Here is a 15,536-nt window from a genome sequence, read left to right on the forward strand (position 1 = left end):
TAATAATAAACCTCTTCTACTGTCTTCCTTACCACTGAATAGGGACTAATTGTCTTGTCCAAGATAAAAACTAGAAGGGCTAGGTACTGTCCTTGAGATAACACAGGAAAGACAGTTCAAGACACTACATTTCTGACAAGATCAGCAGGTATTATTTGCCCTTACAAAAAAGCATAAACAAAGGAAGTTTATTGTTTGGTTTTACATAAACTTTAGGTGGGCATTTTTTCACTGACGTCCAATGTATAGGTCACTTTTACTCTGACCACTGATGCAAGATGGAACTTATGCACTGACATTGGTTGATTAACTAAAACTGGAGAGTGAACAATCTGGTGCAGCTCAGCTTCCAGGTTTTTTTTGTCAAAGCTTACTTAAACAAGTTGAAGTTAGAAGCTGATTGGCTACCATGCACAGCTGTAACATTTTTGCACTCTCCAGCTTTAGTAAATCAACCCCACAGTGAAAATAAGGGGACACTTTCCCATTTACAGTCAGTATAAGGAGGCACTACACTGACCACCAATGCAAACAGGCACTTCTCCACTGACCTTCAGTGTAAGGGGACAATTCTCCACTGGTTGCCAATCTAAGGGGACCACCAATGTCAGTGTCACTCTTCCATGGACTGCCAGTGTAAGGAAACAATACAATTTTAATGTCATTAAATATATTAAAAATTATTTGCCATATAGAGAGAAGGGAGTGTTGTAAATTGATCCATTGTGGACTTCAAATACTCTACTGTCTTTATTGTTTTATTTATTTTTGTATTTACAATTTACTGATTACCCCAACATACCATGAACTGTAGCTATTGTAGGTATAATCATTTTTAACAGTTCATGTGAGATTAAAATTATTTAAAGGGTTCCTCTGAGGTAAAAAGGTTGAGATAGGCTGCTCCAGAGCAGCTTTTGTTTCAAAAGAGCATATATATATATATATATACATATATATATATATATATACACATATATAGTGGGTAAAATAAGTATTAAACACTTCACCATTTTTTTCTGTAAAAATACTGTGTATAGGTGCTATTGACATGAAATTTTCGCCACATGTCGGTAAAAACCCATGCAATCCATACATACAAAGAAACCAAGCCAAACAAGTTTATAAATTAAGTTATATGTAAAAAAATAGAATGACACAGGGAAAATGTATTGAACATTTAAACTGAAATGTATTTAATACTTCGTATAAAATCCTTTGTTGGTAATGACAGCTTCAAAATGCCTCCTGTATGGAGGAACTAGTTGCATGCATTGCTCAGGTGTGATTTTGACCGATTCTTCCACACAGTCTTCAAATCTTGAAGGTTCCATGGGCCTCTTCTATGAACTATGTTCTTTAGTTCTTTTCATAGATGTTCTATTGGATTCAAGTCATGTGATTGGCTGGGCCATTCTAGCAGATTTATTTTCTTTGTTTGAAATCAATTGAGAGTTTCCTTGACTTTGCGTTTGGGATTATTTTCTTGCTGAAATGTCTACTCTTGTTTCATCTTCATCACCCTGGTAGATGACAGCTGATTTTTATAAAAAGAATGTCTTGGTACATTTTTCCATTCATCATTCCTTCAATGATATGAAGTTTGCCAGTACCGTATGCTGAAAAACAGATCCACACTATGATGTTCCCACCTTCAAACTTCACTGTTGGTATGGTGTTTTTGGGGTGATGTGCAGTGCTATTTGACCTCCAAACATGGTGTGTATTATGGCATCCAAAGAGTTCAATTTTGGTCTCATCTGACGAGACTATATTCTCCCAGTATTTCACAGGCTTGTCTAAATGTTGCACAGCAAACTTTAAAAGAGCTTCAACATGATTTTTTTTCAGCTGTGGAGTTTTGTGTGGTGAGCGTGCATACAGGTCATGGCAGTTGAATGCATTACTTATTGATTTATTTGAAACAATTGTACCTGCTAATTCCAGGTCTGAAGCTCTCCACAAGTGGTTTTTGGCTCTTGGACAACTCTTCTGATAATTCTTTTCACTCCTCTGTCAGAATTCTTGCGAGGAGCACCTGGCCGTGGCCGGTTTATATTGAAATGATGTTCTTTCCACTTCCGGATTATGGCCCCAACAGTGCTCACTGGAACATTCAGAGGTTTAGAAATCCTTCTGTAACCAATGCCATAAGTATGTTTTGCAACAACAAGGTTGCGAAGGTCTTGAGAGAACTCTTTGCTTTTACCCATCATGAGATGTTTCTTGTGTGACACCTTGGTAATCAGGACACCTTTTTATAGGCCATCAGTTGAGACTGAAGCAGCTGATATTAATTTGCATTGACAAGGGGCAGGATTGCTTTCTAATTACTGATAGATTTCAGCTGGTGTCTTGGCTTTCCATGCCTATTTTCACTTCTCTTTCTTCATGTGTTCAAAACATTTCCCCCTTGTCATTCCATTTTATTACGCATAACTTAATTTCCGAAAACTTTTTGTTTTTCGTTTCTGTGTATGTATGGATTGCATGTTACTGATATGTGGTGAAAATTTCATGTCAATAGCACCTTTAGAAATAAATATATTTACTTAGAAAAATGGTGACATGTTCAAAACTTATTTTACCCGATATATATATCTATATATATAAATATATATATAGATATATAGATATATTTAGGAATACACAGTTGGAAAGACACTCTTTCATATATGTTATATGCACATCTTATAAATTGTTGGTTACATTTCAAAAGAAATATTTTTAAACCTCCTGTATAAATTTTAAGGATTTGTATCTACAATGGATGTAATGGACTGTAACAATAAAGAGTCTGGAAGTAATCAGGTATGCAAGGATTAATTTTGCATGCAAACAGTGGGTCGAAGCTAATTAAGTATTTGAGTGGGTATTTGTTTACTTTCATTTCTCCTATGGAGATGCAGCTTTCAGTTTAGCTGTCTTTTTATTAGTTGAGTTCCCTATTTCCTCTTTATAAATTATTCATGTTTTCATAATCACTACATTAATGTTTTTAAGATGAACAGCCAGCTCTTGAGTGTGAAAAACCAAGGCTTTCTTATTATTTTATTTATTTTTTCAATTTTTGAATCAAGAGTCCAGAAAAAGGGCAGAATGTAATTTGCATGACTTTAGATGGACCTAATCATCTTATGGTGCATGGCTGTTTTTCAATTCAGGCATCTTGCTGGCCTTTTCCAGGTATTAGGAAAGTTTGCAATGGTCAAATGCTGCCAGAAACTGGAGCCACAGTCAACAGGGAGACAGATACCTGGGAGAAGGGACCTCACTTTTTTCATTTTCATTCTACCATTTCTTTATAAATGTAGGGTAGAGGATATCATTGTGTAGGTAAATCAGGACTTCTGGCTGTAATACAAAGCAGGTACAGTCATCACAAAGCATCTAGCAATCAATAATGGTTGAGTGGAAGAGGCCTGTTCTGTAGCAGAAAATCTATTGTCACAATGATGGAAGGTTCTGTATCCGTAGAATGGGTTGGTTTACTCAAAGGGCACGATCATCATAGGCTATCTACGGTATGTTTCTCCTGTGATTATGTGGGGCTCCACTGCACACTATGTTATTACTAGTGTAGAGTGAATGGGTTTCATTCAGATTGACTATGGAATATGTACTGTAGGGATCTTACATTGTAAACAACAGAAACAATATGATTACATCATACATAACAAATGTGAATATTGTGCATGTGGAAAATTATGTATCTTACTGAGAACAGCGTTTTTTTAATCCCTTTTGACAGAAAGCAGAGAGATTTTCATACATCTTTAGTAATGGAAAATTTTTGCTGGCGTTAGATCCTGGTTATACACCTTTCAATTGTGAACATTAGTTTAGCTGCGCCTACTGCTATTATTTTATTTCAATCACTGCATATTTTCTAATCACAGTCTGCTATTGCAAGTGATAACATTTGTGCCTCATGTGGTTCCAAAGGCATAACTTCCCAGTAATGTTAGTTCATAATTAAGAATTTCTATCCATAATATCTCTAAACATAAAAAGCATCTCCATGGTTGCTAAGCCAAAGTTCTTTCTGGTTTCCCTATAAATGTAAGGCAATGCACAGACAGTTGGCATGATCTGGCTATTTGTAAATGTAATCAAATGAAAATGGAAGGAACAAATCTTTTACCTTTCTTTCAGGTTTCTAACATCCAGTCAAGAACAGCTTTAGTGACATGGTCCCCTGCCAATGGCTACCCAAATGGAGAGAAATCCAGTAATGGCTTCTTGTATTCTTGTAGTTACGAGGTTGCATTATCGGACAAAGGTAGAGATGGAAAGTACAAGATTATTTACAGGTAATACCTTCCACTGTGAAACATATGTTAGGTAACCATTATATTGGTAATGCCTTCTATCAATAAAGGTAATAAAAACCACATATGGCATGTTGTGCACACTTTGAACTTCCCCTGCAGGTCATTAGCTGACAAGTACAGTTTGTTTGCTATGCATAGTGTTCATTGCAAAGATTGTAAAATATTCTTAAATGTCATTAAAGGCTGTGCTGTATATATCTGGTTTTAAATCTCATAAAAGCATTATTCTGTGTACTTGTTATAAACTGGTTACATGCATTAGGAATGTTTTCAAGTCCTGACTAAGCAGATGGATGAGTTTTACTCCCTTACTTTGTCTGTTATATTGATGATAATGTTGGAGTATAGGGCAGAAACCCATATTAGCTTCCACCTTTTTATTGCTTTCTTTTGATATGTCATTTGTCCTTGCAGTGGAGAAGAATTAGAATGTCATTTGAAAGACCTCAGGCCGGCAACAGATTACCATGTCAGGTGAGTTATACGTTTCTGGCTTTGGGGCTGGAAAAACAACACTCTGAAGTGCAGTGTACTCAAGATGTGTTTCTGCAGAAATCCAAGTGATGAAATCCCTACAGCAGAGCTTGGGGTACTTTCCTAAAGATAGGGAACCTGTGAGAATAGAAAATTGGCTGCAGCATTTGCTAATCATCCTTTTAAGTTGCAGGGGCCATGACTATTATTCTTATCCTTAGTTCCAAAGCTAAGTGGGTTGGTAATCTAAAAGTATATAGGTGGTGCTTCAGGTTTGTATGACTTCACTGGCTTCATGCTTAGTCAAATAGTGACTCTTCAGGAAGTGAAGCCAGGTTTGGAGGTACAACTCCAACTTTCACACTTTAAAAAAAGGTCAACAATTGCAACCTCTGTATTTCTTGTTTACAAACGATGTTATTGAATAAAAGTAGACAATAAAACAACAGCACATTTTCAAATAATATTTACAGCAAAAACAAGGCATTTTTGAAAAGTACAATTCAGAAAAGTATATTATAGAAAGAAAGAGAAGAAACAGAAAAAAAGTAGATTGCAAGTACATGAGATACGTTAATGATAAGATAAGTTGAATGATACGTCTGTCAACAGTATATGTCAGTAATTTTTTCACTGGAAATGTTGTTAATCATGTAATAAATGTCTATAATCCCTCCATGACTCCCATTTTTTACCAAATAAGTGCATCTTATTCAGCAGAGTATAGTGAATGCGTTCCATGAGCATTACAGCATCAATTCTGTGTAGGATGGAGGCCAAGGGTACAGCATTGGACCTCCAGTGTAAGGCAATAGACCATAAAGTGGCAATGCATATAGTATGTATCAATCTCATAAAGGCATCAGGGACCCCTGGGATATTAGCCCCCAATAGACAGGTCTGTATAGACAAGCGTACTGGGGTACCCGCCAGTGAGGTAGCCACCTCGGATATCCTGCACCAAATCAAAGATATGGACGGGCAATCCCAAAATATATGCACCAAAGTGCCTGTAAGGCCACAGCCCCGGAAACACAGAGGGGACGTTTGTGGGAACGATATATGTAGTCTTGATGGGGTATAATACCATCTGGTTAAAACCATAAGGGCCGTCTCATGAACAGAAAGAGATCGACAGCTTTTACATATGTTATCCACCACGGAATCCCAATCCTCATCCGAAAAAGTGGTACCACTATCCTCCTCCCATTTTAGTCGGTATAAAGGAGGTGTATAAAAAAGACAGATCAAAGATTGGTGATAAAAATTAGAAATAAGACCCCTACCCCTAGGACAGTCACGGCTGGTACATTCAAAAAAGGAAATCGGAGACGAAGGTATAAGGCCAAAGTGTGATTTAAAAAAGTGTCTAATCTGTCGGTAACGATGGTACTCACAAAGGGGAATATCAAAAAGCGCGCGCAGCATATCAAAGGTGATGTAAGATCCTCCTCTTTGAAAATCAGATAATCTTGTAAGAGATTGATCATACCACCAACGAAACAGTTGAGGAGAAGAAAAAGCTGCTGCACCTCTGTATTTCTTTACATACAAGTTAACGTTGTTTACAAAAAGTAGTGGTCAGGATCCGTTTGGAAGAAAACTGTAAATTCTTCATGTACTTGGTATCCCCCACAGTTTCTAACCTTACTCTAGAAAAAGGAGATTTAAACCATGGGAGCAAAAATGTTATAAGCACTCCTAGGACTTTCATAGTTTGTCCCATCCTCTGTGCTGGACAGTTGGGTCTGCATGTAAATGTGGAAAAATGTCTAAATAAAATCACATGAAATAGAAAAAAAACAAAAACATATAGTCAATATGTGTATTGTTATTAAAAACAATATTTTTGCCATGGTTGTTGCAAGCCACACCAAATGGGATTGGTGACCCTAGTCTTAGCTTACAGCTTATATGAGCCTTCACAGCTCATGGTAAAGTAGAATGTTCTTTGAAGGTCCTGCTATTGCTTACTCTAAAACAGTAAACTCTGTATTCCTCAGATTTAAAGATTTTTTTTTGCTTGTTTTATTATGCTAATATACTTATTGTTAAGACTAGGAAATATCTATGAAAGACATATGCAGGTTCACCCTGAATTAGACATTTTGCTAACTTGTTTTGCTATTGTTGTTGCAATTAGTAATACTACTGTAGTATTATATGCTTAATGTTTTTCAGTACGTGACATCTTGCATTTTTGGTGTTCTATGGTTTACTTTTAATTCTTTCCTATGAAATGTTAAGCAGAAAGTTATGTTTAAAACTACATTTGGTAAGGTTATATCTCATGCTGGTGTTTGTTTTATTAGGGTATATACAACAAACAAATCATTAAAGGGATCCTGCTCAGAACCCATCACTTTCACCACTCACAGTTGTGCACCAGAATGTCCTTTCCCGCCTAAGCTGTCTCACAGAACCAAAAGCTCCCTCACACTACAGTGGAAGGTAAGGTCAATTCACCTGCAGCTGTGTCATCTATGGAATCTATTTGACCACACGCTGTACTGTAATGTTTATCCTTCTCCCAGCATGCCCCTGGCACGTCTGGAGCAGATGCCAGATGCATAACGTCTTTGTAATATAGTCTGAGTACTTGCAAAGTATATATATTTATATTGTAGATATAGATAGATATAAATAAAATGAATATTTAACAAAGGGCATTGGTTATTTGTAAAATGTTAAAGTGCAGCTGTTGATGGCAGATGAGATTTTACCTTTGGTGGGTTGAAAGCAGCTGAATGATGAAAAATGTTGTTTCTATTCATCTCCACTTTCTGTATTGTTCTAACCCCATGTCTCACAGGATTTAAACGTTAGAAACTGGTACTTTTTGTGTGCTGTAAAACTGTAAAGCTTATTTATTTAACCTTCATTTTAACAACATACATCAATTTTAAAATATTTTTTCTCTTGTTTTTGTAGGCACCGGTTGATAATGGCTCAAAAATTGCCAGTTACCTCTTACAGTGGGATGAGGTTTGTATTTGATCTTTTACTGGGGTTTCCTTTTATGCTGGCATCCATGGATCATAGTTTGCACAGTTCAGCAAGGATCGGTTGAATTTTAATCCATGTATGGGCAGGGAGTTTGTAAAGGTAGCAGGACAAAGCTGAGAAAACACTGAGGCTTTACAGCTAGGTCCATACATATTTGGACACAGGCACAATTTTAGATTTTTTAGGTATTTACCAAATCATAATCAAGCTATAGTTATATAATGGATATGAGCTGAAAGTGCGCACTCTCAGGTTTAATTTGAGGGTATGTATATCCAAATTGGTGGAAGGGTTTAGGAATTACAGCTCTTTAAAGTATGCCATCTCACCTTTTTCAAGGGACCAAAAGTAATTGGATAATTGAATCAAAAGCTGTTTCATGGCCAGATGTGGGCTATTCCAGTATTTCTTCCTCAATAAGTAGGTAAAAGGTCTGGAGTTTATTCTAAGTGTGGTATTTGCATTTTGACTCTATTGCTGTGAACCTACATCATGCGTTCAAAGGAGCTGTCCATGCAAGTGAAACAGGTCATTGTAAGGCTTCAAATACGAAACAAATCCATCAGAGAGATAGCAGCAACATTAGGAGTGGCCAAATCAACAGTTTGCTGAGCTGAGCAACATAAACATATGTATAAAAATACATAAATATGTTTTGGTAAATTCCTGAAAAAAACTAAAATTGCGCCTGTGTCCAAATATATATTGACCTAACTGTATGTATTTGCTCCACCTTCCTTTGATTTGGCATTTGTTATATATAATAAATTATGAAGAGAGAACACTCTCTTCACAAAGTTGTCAGTGTGGAAATCCCTGATGTTAGTTTTCAATGTCAGCTTTCAGTGGATTTTAATGTGTGAAATAAATTAGCAGTAACAGGAGGAGCACTTCTGGTAGGTACCTGTTTTGCATTCATGGCTCCTTTACACCTGTGCAGTCAATGAATTAACATATACGCATAAACATCTGTTGTATTAATGCAGCCGATTCATTGGAATGGGCCACCAATGCACCACAATGTGTGTAGAATCAGACCCGCACAATATTTTTCAAAGCAGTGCGGTCTGATGCATGGTAGTGCATTACCATGCATTGTTGTGTGCTTCAGCGCAGCTGAGTTAACGGTGTGTTGGTTTAGTGAATTGGGGTGCCATTCAATTTACAAAACACTTGCCAGTTTCCTTTTACAAGATGTTATAGTGTACCTGTGTCCAGACTATGCACATTAAAGTATTCCCATACAATTAAGCAGTAAACAAGTAAAAAGAACCATTCACTAACCTCTGTATCTGCACGCGCTGTGGGCTGTGCGCTCTCCTTCAAAAGTCACAAGAAAGGCACTGAAATGGAAGCTAATCCTCCTTTCTTTTCCCTGGCAGCCTAAAAGTATTCCAGTATAAACAAACACCAGATAGTAAGCTGTCAGAAACAGACTGAAATCAGACTTCAGAGTATCTGGTGTGATTTTTGAGGATGAATTACTCCACAGTATCCACATCTACAGTGGTCAGAGAGGGCTTGCATTTAAGCATTTTCACTGCTTGTTATGAATACTATATTTCAAAATTTTAATATGCATACTGTGGTCATACAGTATGTGCCCTTTAACATCAAAAGAGTGTAGGTTGAATCTCCCCATGTGGGAGGTGAGGGTTTATGTAAGTGGCTTGGATCCCGACATTCACTGGACTACTTAGTCAGTGTAAAGTGCTCTCCACTACATTCATATACTCTATACCACTGATCCCCATTTGCAGAGGTTTTATGTAGTCTCCCTTTAATGACCTATTCAATTGTGGTTTCCATACCTATATTTATATCACTATAGGGTTAATTTACTGAAACTAGAGAGTTCAAAATCTGTTGCAACTGTGCTTGGTAGCCAGGCAGCTTCTAACTTAAAATTGTTCAATTAAGCTTTGCCAAAAAAAAAAAAATTGAAGATGACTGGTTTCTATGCAGAGCTGCACCAAAGTTTGCACACTCCAGCTTTAGTAAATCAACCCCTATGTATTCTAAGCATAGTTATTTTGTATTTATATAGATATTAGTGTGTGTACTATTTTTTCAGCTTTTGGTTATTCATATACTATTGCTGTTGCCTGTTAAGTAGTGTTTAGTTTGCTTTTATCTGATCACACTCATCTTCTCAGCCTTAAATAAATGAAAGTAAAAAAGATTTCTATGCTGCGAAAAAGATCAAGAAATGGCCCCTAAACCTCTCATCTGCTCAGCTCATTAGAGAGAAACAGGATGTAAACACTGAAACTGCACGGCCAACCAGTGAATCAAGCAAGCATGAATGTAAGGCTGGGTCAGAGGAGAGCAATCAATAACACTGCTCTTTCTGTTTTCTTTGCTTTGCATGGTGGGCCTTATTTTTACTCAGGAAATACTGCTTCTCAGAGGACTTTACTGGCTCACCACTTAGGGAATACATGCTAGTCACACATGCCGGACTAATTTTCCTTTGACTTTTTAAAGTTCTTTTTATTAAATCCTAAATCTGTTCAAATTAATAGATAGATAGTTCTTTACAAAAACATGGCAGGAAAAAAATTGACTCTTAAAAAATTACAGGTAAATCAAAGTCTTTGGATTGCAGGTCATTATCATTTCAGTTGTCTGTTTATTATATCTATGTTCATGAAATAGATAATGACAGGAGGAAAGGCATACTGTGGTGTTTCCAAAAAAATATCATCAAGTGTACATGTGTTCAATATATTTCTGTTTCAATATTTTTATTGAAATTTAACATACATACATACAGGTAAATAACAGTACCACTATAGGGCTCTGGTGGCCATGCAAAAGGATCTTGCAGCGCAGGCGAGACACAAAAATGACCTAAAAATAATATATATCAGCGACATACAGTTGTGTTCAAAATAATAGCAGTCAGATATCACTAACCTGATCAATCACTGTTTTTGGTAGAAATGATATTTCTACATGGCAAATAATTTACTAACAGGTGTACTAGAGTAACAGAAATCCAACAGACCCAACAGTCATGACATGTATGCTGCTGATTCTGTGTAATTGAATCACTAATTGAAAGGGGCATGTTCAAAATAATAGCAGTGTGGAGTTCTATTAGTGAGGTCATTCATTCTTTGAAGAACAGGTGGCAATGATTGCCCTTATTTAAGGAAGGAATGCAGCAAATGTTGTACATGCTGGTTACAGTGCATTTCTCTCTGCAATTCTGAGGAAAATGGGTCGTTCCAGACATTGTTCAGAAGAACAGCGTACCTTGATTAAAAAGTTGATTGGAGAGGGGAAAACATAAAGAAGTGCAGAAAATGATAGGAGGCTCAGCTAAAATGATCGCAAATGCTTTAAAATGGCAACCAAAACCTGAAAGATGTGGAAGAAAGCGAAAAACTACCATTCGAATGGATAGAAGAATAACCAAAATGGCAAGGACTCAGCCAACAATCAGCTCCAGGAAGATCAAAGAAGGTCTAAAGTTACCTGTGAGTACTGTTACAATTAGAAGACACCTATGTGAAGCCAAGCTATCTGCAAGAAGCCCCTGCAAAGTCCCACTGTTGAAAAAAAGACGTGCTGAAGAGGTTACAATTTGCCAAAGAGCACATTGACTGACCTAAAGAGAAATGGCGCAACATTTTGTGGACTGATGAAAGTAAGATTGTTCTTTTTGGGTCTAGTGCCCGGAGACAGTTTGTCCCCAAACTCTGAATTCAAGCCACAGTACACTGTGAAGACAGTGAAGCATGGTTGCGCAAGCATCATGATATGGGGATGTTTCTCATACTATGGTGTTGGGCCTATTTATCGCTTACCAGGGATCATGGATCAGTTTGAATACATCAGAATACTTGAAGAGGTCATGCTGCCTTATGCTGAAGAGGAAATGGGTGTTCCAACAAGACAACGACCCCAAACACACCAGTAAACGTGCAACATCTTGGTTCCAGACCAACAAGATTGTCGTTATGGAGTTGCCTGCCCATTCCCCTGATTTTAATTCAATAGAAAACTTGTGGGGTGACATCAAAAATGCAGTTTCTGAGGCAAAACCAAGAAATGGAGAAGAACTGTGGAATGTAGTCCAATCATCCTGGGCTGGAATACCTGTTCACAGGTGCCAGAAGTTGGTTGACTCCATGCAACACAGATGTACAGCAGTTCTCAGAAACAGTGCTTATACAACTAAATATTAATTAAGTGATTCAAAGGAAAGCAAAATCTTCAAACATTTTTCAGTTTATAGAGGGAATGTTTGAGTTTGTAAAGAAGAGTACAAACACTGCTATTTTTTTAAACAGTCTAATATTCACTTTTCTTCAATTTTTTTAGAGGAACAACACAATTGTGATATATTTTTCTTCATGTTTTGATGTGGAATAGAATGTGTAGTGCTCCCAATGCATTTGTGTGTATGGAAATAAAAGCTATTAGAAGGATTTTGAGCTTTATTCACTTTTTCAACACACTGCTATTATTTTGAACACAACTGTATCAGGAGAGTGTAGCAAGTCCAGATGTCCTAATCCACCTCAGAGCAGGAGGTACTAGGATTGGTTGACAGCAGGAACAAAGGGGTGGAGATGTTGGATCTGTGGAAGCAGTCTAAATGTGCCAAAGCCCAAGGTCTGTATTCCTATGTATCAGGCACAAGAAAAACGCAGTACTACACAATGTGTCTTTAAATTACAATATGGTGTTGAGCCATCAAAGTGCCAACCGAGCAAGAAAAAATAGAGAGATGGAGAAAAAGAAAAAGGAAGTAAGAAAGAACAAAGGCAGGAATAGAGTCCACCCACGCGACAGGCTCCACCAAGCCAGCACAGAGAAAAAAAGCAATATTAGGACGTAGTTTGCAGGTAGCTAATCCATGGGTTCCAGACTTGCTTCAACTTGGTAGAGGTATCTTGCAGGATACTGACCATTTTCTCATTGATCGTGATCCATGAAAGTTTTCATTTCATTAAGTCCATTACCGGTTTCTTCCAGACAGTTGCGATCGCAATTTTGGCTGCCAGGAAAATGGAATAGATTAGGGTCTGAGCGAATCTGAAAACTCTAGCAATGGGTTCATTAAGCATCACAGTTCTATGGTTTTTAATAACATTAATCATAGTCACCGTGAAAATCAGGGAATTAACTCGTTCTCAGTACTTTCTAACCTTAGGGCATATCCACCATACATGGAACATTGTTCCCACTTTCCCACATCCTCGGAAACAAAGTGAGGAGGAGCCAGGGTACATTCTTGACAATCGATCCGGAACCAAATACCAGCCAGAGAGGACCTTATAGCCTGCCTCTACGAGGGAAGCATTCATAATGCCTTTGTGCATTCTAAGGAACCATTCTCTCTAGTCCTCCTCTCCTATTCCTCACCCATGTTCCTCTCCCAGGCAAGCATATATGGTAGTCTACCTGAAGTGGAAACAAACAATTTATACAGGTTCGAGATGCCCCCCCCCCCATTGAACCCCACCTCAAAAACATCTGCTTTCAAAAGCTGTTCGTGTGGTATCGTCAACAGTATTCCATTGTAAGGAGCAAATGAAATGGAGGATTTGGTGCAGAGTTCAGTTGCGGGCATCGCAAACTGTTATAAGAAATAAGTAGTGGGGTGTATCCCTCTATGGTCCAGGAAGTGTCCCACCTGATACAAGCCTTTATTTATCCAGGGGGAAACTCCGGATTGCCAAATATTGGTGCTACCGGGGAATGGGGGGAGTGAAGAGCCACTTGTTTGCGGGTAGAATCTCAGAGATGCAATAAGTGGGACAGCGTGGGACAAAGAATAGCCCTCCTTTTCTTAGGGTAGATCCACATTAAAAGATTGATGGGGAGAGGTACACAAGCCTGCGCCTCTAACACTATCCATTCTGGTCAGTAAGAAATGGCATATATTTGGGACAATTGGGTTATCTGAGCCGCTTTATAATATTTCCTGAGATCTGGGACCCCCAGCCCACCAGAGTCTCAAAAAGTCTATAACGTTCGACGTTCTGTGGCTCCTAGTGTGTTCAATATATTTAAACATATATCAATGACACCAAAAGCTGTTGATGTTCCTCAAACAAATAATAGCTTGAACAGATTGCTAACAGCAGACACTTTTTATTTTAAATCAGGTGTATAGAATGTACATACATGGAAAATTTTGAAATGCACAAAGCAAAAGTAGTAGTTTCCATTATGGTTGGCACCAGAGCCCTAAAATAAATAAAGAGTGAAAAACTGCTTAACTAGGTCATCCATTTTAGTAAATGTTTTTAAATGTAAATACCACCTCATGTAGAACCAAAAGAATCAAAATCTTGTGTGATTATTTCCAAATAAACACATTTTTTTCACCAAGTAATTGTAAGGAGCTGTGGGCCAGACGTCTTTCTACTTTTAAAGATCATAAGTGTGAAAATTACTCTGTTGCTACATGAAGGGATTAAAGAAATCGGAAATCTTCTTTAAATGATTTCATAGTGCATTAGTCTTCATAATGCACAGGTATTTCACTTGTATGACATAATAAGAAAAAACTAGATTCAAGTGTTTAAAGCCTTGTTTTTTTAAATTATAAACATGTCATACTTATCTGCTTTGTGCAATGGTTTTGCACAGAGCAGCCCCGATCCCCCTCTTCTCAGGTCCCCCACTTGTGCTTCTGGCTCCTCCCCCTTGCCAAGTGCCCCTAGAGCAAGCTGCTTGCTCTGGGGGCACTTGTGTGTGCACGCTCCTGAGACACTTCTGTGTGTCTATGGGACACACAGAGCGTGGCACAATCCCACCCCCCCTCTTCCTCCTCACTGGCTGTTATTGACAGCAGTGGGAACCAATGGCAATGGCTACTGTGTCTCAGCCAATGAGTAGAGAGAGTCCTGGGAGAGTCACTGCTCTTGTGAACATCGCTGTTTCGAGACAGGGCTCAGGTAAGTATTGGGGGAGCTGCGGGGGAAGCGGCACCCTGAAAGATTTTTACTATGCATGAAGGTAAAAAATTGTCAACCTCTAGAACCACTTTAAGAAGCCCAAAGGGTCTATAAGAAGTACCACTGCACTACAGCCTGCCCTATAAGTTTATTCTGTGTCCTTAAAATATTTCATGTTCTGCAGGATGTTTTCACAAGCCATAAAAATACAGAGCAGTATGTAGGGCCTATTTTAAAAGACAACATTACTCCATAAATTGCTACCATGAATAATTACTACTTTTGCGAAATGTGTCACAAGAAATACGGCTGAACTTTTCACCTAGCTAAAAAGTTGTTTTGGGCAGTTTTTCTATTTCTTCTTTAAATATGAGTAATATGAGTTATTTTTCATCAAACTGATATTTTTGTAAATGTATAATGAATTTCTGCCTTTGAAAATGTCACAGTTAATTTGTATCACCAGTTTGTTATTTTCAGGAAATTAATGAGAAGAACCATTTTATAAAGTGGCAATTTTTTTATGTCATTTTGACGGGTTTTTTTGTGCCTATGTGTCTATATTCCACTAGTTCATCCCTTCAACATAATAAGTTTCCATTGCAATAAAACTTAAAAAAGATTTAGCATAAAAACAATATGCAATGTGACACGTTAAACTCATTTTTTTCTCAAGCTTTTATAAATAGGCCTTGATCTGGGTATTTATATATCAGGCAGAAACATTGACTGGTCATTAAACTTTACCTATGAAGCTTTTATTCTAGCTTATGTCTAGCTGTAAGGTAACTAAGACTGGATA

The 15,536-nt window shown here is 37.6% G+C and overlaps 1 protein-coding gene across 1 annotated transcript in view; it reads left to right on the top strand.

The window, feature by feature from the left end:
- Nucleotides 1-15,536, top strand: part of FNDC3B (fibronectin type III domain containing 3B) — a 413,185-nt gene that overhangs the window by 285,701 nt on the left and 111,948 nt on the right. The window contains exons 8-11 of the mRNA XM_089675519.1: nt 4,156-4,313; nt 4,749-4,808; nt 7,121-7,259; nt 7,740-7,793. Of these exons, the coding sequence (XP_089531645.1) occupies nt 4,156-4,313; nt 4,749-4,808; nt 7,121-7,259; nt 7,740-7,793 (411 nt within the window). The remainder of the gene's footprint in view (nt 1-4,155; nt 4,314-4,748; nt 4,809-7,120; nt 7,260-7,739; nt 7,794-15,536) is intronic.

The sequence above is a fragment of the Staurois parvus genome, unplaced genomic scaffold (assembly GCF_062004578.1).
Source record: "Staurois parvus isolate SC_StPar_1 unplaced genomic scaffold, SC_StPar_1.0 ptg000155l, whole genome shotgun sequence".
NCBI classification, from domain to species: Eukaryota; Metazoa; Chordata; class Amphibia; order Anura; family Ranidae; genus Staurois; species Staurois parvus.